The 6,161-nt window shown below is 39.4% G+C and overlaps 1 protein-coding gene across 1 annotated transcript; it reads left to right on the top strand.

Annotated features, from left to right (window-relative positions):
• Positions 1 to 250: 250 nt before the first annotated feature.
• Positions 251 to 3,231, top strand: LOC122021603 (syntaxin-81-like). Its single transcript, XM_042579740.1, has 4 exons — positions 251 to 1,359; positions 1,682 to 1,765; positions 1,862 to 1,966; positions 2,990 to 3,231. Exons 1-4 carry the CDS (start codon positions 1,282 to 1,284, stop codon positions 3,029 to 3,031), a joined length of 309 nt encoding a protein of 102 aa, XP_042435674.1. The 5' UTR covers positions 251 to 1,281; the 3' UTR covers positions 3,032 to 3,231.
• The last annotated feature ends 2,930 nt before the right edge of the window (positions 3,232 to 6,161 follow it).

The following is a 6,161-nucleotide window of genomic DNA, read 5'->3' as shown; positions in this document are numbered from 1 at the left end:
CTATTAGTGATTTTTACGGGTCAAAGACAACGCTTCGTAAAAAGCGTTGTCTATTAGCCTTTTTTTTAGTGTCTACGACAACGATTTTTAAAAAGCGTTGTCTACTGTCAAGTTATCATCTCAATCTTAAGTGATCTAGACCGCTTATCTCAAGATCTGACGGCTGGATCTTCATCCATCTTCATCACAATATGGACGACCCAGATTAAAGGAGGAGAAAACTTCGTTTCCTTTTACCCATGCGACGACACAGTACTGGTGATTCCTTTTCGCGACATCTCCTCTCGCGCGGCTAGGGCACGCGACCTCCCACCGCCGGCCGTCTCTTCTTCCTCACCACCGGCCGACAGCTCTTTCTTCTCTTCACTGCCGCACAGACCCCTCTCAAGAATCGAGAAGTGCGGTGGTGGATTTCGCCGGCGATGACGACGCCCAACAACCTTCCCAACGGCGGCCACACCCAGCGCCCACACCCTCCGCTCGACCCTAGGAGGCAACGCCACTACCTTGGCACGCCCATCGCCACCCCTTCCTCCTCCTCTTCCTCCGCCGCCTCCTTCAAGGGTTGCTGCTGCTACCTCGACGGCGCTCGATGTGATGTTTTAGCAATCGCTCATTTTCTTTTATGCCCCTCCTTTCCTCGGTCTGCGTTTCGATTCCGATCGAACACCGCTCCTCCACCGTGCTGCGGCTGTCCGACCGGCGCCCCAGTGCAGCATCACGCCATAAAGGGGAATTCGATCACTTGTCGTATAGACGCCTCCGGCCTCACGTGAGAAAGGGGGAACGTTGTCCCCACCCGCGACGTCACTTCTCCGACGCAGCATAGACGAGATTGACCCTGGCCGATCACCGCCGCCCGCCGCAGCCTTTCACACTGCCTACGGACTCGGTCTCCGGCGCATCCCAGGTCAGTGACAATCTCTTTCCTCGATCTCTCCTGGTTCGGCACAAGGATCTAAGCAAGCGCCTGCGACCTCCTCCCTGCTGATCACCGACGCTTCTGCTCACTACGGTCGGCACACTGCCGCCTGGATCTACTTCCGGGATCTTCCCTGTTTTGTACAAGGATAGCGCCTGCGGTCTCCTCCCCTCTCGGGTTGAGCAGAAGCCACATCGATCTACGACCTCCTCTTGTCTTGGGCTGATCAAAGGTCGAAGCATCACCGTAGGCCTCCTCTCCATTCGGGTTGAGCAGAAGCCTAGCAAGCAGTGTTTCTCCTGCGAACCGCTTCCAACCGTTGATGAGCAGGTAGAGATTAGGTGGTATAAGGTTATGTGATGGCTAAGAGTAGGGACAGAACCGAAGATTTTAGGGAAGCTACCCGTGCGACAGCTCTCTCTTTTGGCTACGACGAGGTTGGTTATTGGATTGAAACTATCTTAATTTTCTTCTTCCTATTGACGTGTTAGTGTTCCTTGCATTCATTTGAATATTCATGGGAGTTTTTCTTCTTGCTTCACTCTGGGCTATGCATATCTTAAATTGTAATTGCTATTTCTCAACAGTAAAGAATTCCAAGTTTGTTCTGTTTCAGAGTTTTACAGTTTGTGAGTTTGTTTCAATTGAGAACAATTCAACATACGCTAGAAACTGCTACAATGATACATGTAATTCATAAGATTTTAATGGCACCATGTTATAACAGTACATTTTTTGGCTTGTCATTGTCTTTGACAGGCCAAATTGGCTACGCTCTTGGCATCCTTCATTTTGCGCAAACCCTTGGAGAAACCTCCATTTGAAAAAGCTGCAATTAAGACGGTACATCAGCTGTAGAGTCTCTTGCTTTGATATTCTCTGGATACGTGATATCTCTATCATATTTGATAAATGTTTTGACAATTTTCTTATTTTTAGCTTGAAAGTATTTCAGAATTGGAACACTTCATCACTAAGCATCGGAAAGATTATGTGGATCTGCATCGAATCACTGAACAGGAGAGGGACAACATTGAACATGAAGTAAGTAATGTTCATACCTATCATGTTTCTTGAAATTTAAAAACATACATCGACCTAATCTTGATATATCAGAACATAAATGCAAACAGAAGAGAACTCTAGCTATGCAACTAACAATGAGTATGCGATAACACAAATTCCAACAATATGATCACAAGATAAGAAGTTGTTTCACTAGGAACATTCCCAGAACCAAGAGTTCAAGTTGTGCCAATTAATAAGATTGCTATTCTTTTTATTCATTTCATCTCCATGTTCTTCTGCAAGAAAAAATGTTCCAAAACACCATAAAATGTTCCAAAACACCATACAATGTAATGTTCTTCATTTCACCGAAGGAATCATTTTCCTCTTCCTACTTGTTGCTGTAATTGCTATCGTTCATAGGAAAACCCTTTGGATGCTGATAGGTTAGCTGATTGAGTCTTTGCTATTTTAGAGCTTCATGTAGATTTCATTTCATGCCTTAGGTTTCGTTCTATGTTTTTCTTCATGTTGTCTTTCATATTGAGTAATGTTTTATGTGAATATTAAGTGCTTGTATTAATTTGACATCCTATGTTTCAATTTGCACACATTATGATTTCATTGACTCATGCCCATCAAGTGTTTGATTAAATGTCTCTTCCATTATATTAACTACTAAGAATTCCTACGAGTTTCATCCTATTTCTGTGATGCAATGCTTTATATAATCCAGTTCAAGTTCAATTAATAATTTATGATGGTCCTGAAATTACTGTTTGGCATCACATTAACAATGGCTCCATTTTAGGTTGATTCGGAAGTTATGAGAGTGGAGTGATCAAAGAGGAAGACAAAGTAGAATTATCACAACTAAGAGTTTAATCTCTGTAGCTTATCGTGCTTAGTTTCCTATTGATGTGATGAATTTATTCCATGAAATTAAGAAATTCTTAGTACTCCATGTGTCATTTATGGACTCAATTCAAGTTGATGGTTTTTTATTCATGGTACTATTTTTCAGCTTATGTACTGATTTTGATGTTTGAGTTCTTTTAGGTACTTGATCCAACCATGAGGCCGAGTATAAAAGAGCTTTAAAAGGCTTCAAATCGAGTGTTTCTAAACATGTAACCATTATCGGTTGGCTATCAAATGGCTGTTCTTGCTGTTTAATGCCTATATTTCTCCTCAAACTTTGCAGTGTACTACTATTAGCATTTTGTAAAAGCAAGTAGTGTTGTATTTATACACTTCGTTTAGGAATACTTTTATAATGTCAGAATTCTATTATTTTGGTATGAGTTTGAAATCATTAGCTGAGTTGATTATATGTAAAATTCGAATCTAGACATGATAAAAGAAAAATAATAGTTTCGTAAATATAAAAATAATAATTTTTAAATAATTTTTATTATTTTTTTTCTTTAAAACGACAATGCTTTTAAAACGTTGCAAAAAGTGTTGTCTTTGTAAAAAAATAATAACGCTTTTTAAGCGTTGTAATAGTATTACAAAAGCGTTGTCTTCGCTACAAACGACAACGCTTTTAAAGCGTTGTCGTTGAGCAGACTTTTAACAACAGTGCCTTTAACAACGCTTTTTCAGGCACAAAGACAACGCTTTAAAAGCGTTGTCTATTAGCTTTTTTCTTGTAGTGTAATATCATTTCCTAACTTATCGGGCATATTGATTTATCGAGCTAAACCTCACTCTTTGATAAGTCAAAGAAATAAATATTAAATATACATGCTTGTTATTATATTAGGATTAAGAGCACACACTTCCATAATAACTAAGGTCTAGTTCTTTTACTAAGTCAGTACAAAAAGAATTTATCTAAATGATCCTACTCAATACACTTAAAGTGTATCAGTGTAATTTATTAGTCAAGATAAACTAATACTTAATTACACTACGTCTATTTTGATGGCTTGTTCCTTTCCATCTTAGTCGTGAGTAACTGTTTATAATTTATAGAGAACCGACAACATGATCTTCTAAGTGTGACTCCACACTCCATGTTATTTACTATATAAATTAATTGAACAATTACATTTAACAAATAAATGTAAACATTTGACCAATGTGATTCTTTATTTCAAAATAAATGTGTACAAAAGCTAAACTTTTAAGTATACACTCCAACAAATCGATTGGTTGATCGATTCAATACCCTTCTATTCGCGGTAAGTGGCTTCCCAATCGATCGGCTGATCGATCGAACTCATCCCAATTGATCGGCTGATCGATTGGGTTTCTGATTTCCTGAAATTCAATTTCAGTGAAATTCAGAAACTCTCCAAAAATTCTACAAAATTCTAAAAATCATGAAAATTCATATAGACACTATTTAGGGTATACTTTATCAAGGAAGATTAGTTTTCTAAAAAAATACTTCTTATTTTCAAAGATTGACACAAATTTGAAAACTTGTAAAATTTTTAGTGTTTTCTTCAAGTTTGTGTCTAACTATTCAATGATGATCACTATCAAAAGATAGTCTTCACCAAGGTTTTCCAAAAGTATTTTAAAATCATTTTCAAAACCAATATCAAACCATGCTCTTTGGACTCAATGCACATGACTTGTATATTAGCTTTCCCAATGATTGGAAAACATATAACTGTGTGTTTTGATGAACCTAAAACTCAACAAGATGTACTAAATCAACATCTTGAGTTTTGTTCACCATCCTAACATCTCACTTTTATCTAATGTGTACTAAAACACATACAAGTCACCTTATGGTTCTTTGTGAGATGTATATTTGGTTTTGCCCTAAACTAAGGGATCATGCATAACTATCTAGACATTAGAAAACTTGTGATCATCCACCTAGGATGTCACTTGGTATACTCCCACTTGTTGAGATATTTACCATTTATAATAAATACCTTTTGTCCTTAATTATAAAGAATTAAACATGATGCATGATATGTTATGACATACATCAAAAGGGAATAATTTAAAAAAAAAAAATTCTATAACTACATGATGTATGTATGACATGATATTTTTGTGTTTTTCATAATAAAATGAATGCAACACATGATGTCATGACTTATAATATGCAATCAATCATGGCATTTTAGCATAAATAAAATATACCTAGATAATCTATCTAAGTATCCTTAAACATTAGCTAAAACCTTAAAATTAAGTCCTAGATTGCTTATCTCTTGAAGGAATGCCAAAACCTAATTTGGCATTTCTTTTACCACTTTTCTATTTGTGCCAATTGAAATTAAGAATTCAATCCTCAAATATTTGTTTGACACATATTGTTGGTGCAGGAAGCATCCGACGATCGAACCTAAGTTTTGATAATGACAAAGGGATTCAAAGTTAAGATTCTCTGTTATCTAACATGTTGAATGAGTGTTTCAGGAAAGTCCTAACTGCGGTTAGGCAGGGGAAAATCCTAAGGGGGGGTAACCTTAGGTCCTAGGGGGTGGTAACCCTAGGTGAAGGAAAATCCTAAGGGGAGGTAACCCTAGGTGAAGGAAAATCCTAAGGGGAGGTAACCTTAGGTCATAGGGGGTGGTAACCCTAGGTGAAGGAAAATCCTAAGGGGTAACCTTAGGTCCTAGGGGGCAACCCTAGGTGGAGGAAAACCCAAGGGCGGCAACCTTAGGTCCTAGGGGCGGTAACCCTAGGTGGAGGAAAACCCTAAGGGCGGCAACCTTAGGTCTTGGGGTGGTAACCCTAGGTGGAGAAAACCTCTAGGGGGCAAACTTAGAGAAAGTCCAATGGTCCGGAGGACCTGACTAGCATCGTAATCTCTCCGAGGGAGTAGGTGAGGACGCTGTTCCTCGAGAGGAACAGAGGCGCTGGCCCACCTAGGGTTTTGGAACCGTCGTGACATCCGAGACCGCCATAAACATTCTTTATTATTCATATTATTTTGTGCTAATTTTGTGTTGCAGGATATTGTTTGGGACCAACAAGTCTTGCAGGTACAAAATAAGGTAGTTTTCCCTCGAATGACCGAGGCGCCCCATGGAGCTTGGAGGCGCCGGGTGCAAAGGATGAGCTGGTTGCGAAGCACCATTGGATGGAAGGCGCCTTGAGTGAGGTTTAAGGCGCCTTGAATGGAGATTTGATCCACGCGGAAGACCAGGCAGCTTGGAGGCGCCTTGAACAGCCTTCAAGGCGCCTTGAACACCCTTTATAAGGGGGTTTTGACCAGCACTTCAGAACAACGAATATCAAGTGATCTCTCATAACG

The sequence above is a fragment of the Zingiber officinale genome, chromosome 9A, assembly GCF_018446385.1.
Source record: "Zingiber officinale cultivar Zhangliang chromosome 9A, Zo_v1.1, whole genome shotgun sequence".
Lineage (NCBI taxonomy): Eukaryota > Viridiplantae > Streptophyta > Magnoliopsida > Zingiberales > Zingiberaceae > Zingiber > Zingiber officinale.
Note: the sequence above shows the minus strand (reverse complement) of the source record. Positions and strands in the feature narration are given on the sequence as shown.

What these genes read in the sequence shown, in the direction of transcription:
- LOC122021603 (XM_042579740.1), top strand. Translation starts at nt 1,282, where the DNA reads ATGGCTAAGAGTAGGGACAGAACCGAAGATTTTAGGGAAGCTACCCGT. An exon ending in AAAAAGCTGCAATTAAGACG is followed by an intron (nt 1,766 to 1,861) that starts GTACATCAGCTG and finishes TCTTATTTTTAG; the next exon opens with CTTGAAAGTATTTCAGAATT. An exon ending in GGGACAACATTGAACATGAA is followed by an intron (nt 1,967 to 2,989) that starts GTAAGTAATGTT and finishes GAGTTCTTTTAG; the next exon opens with GTACTTGATCCAACCATGAG.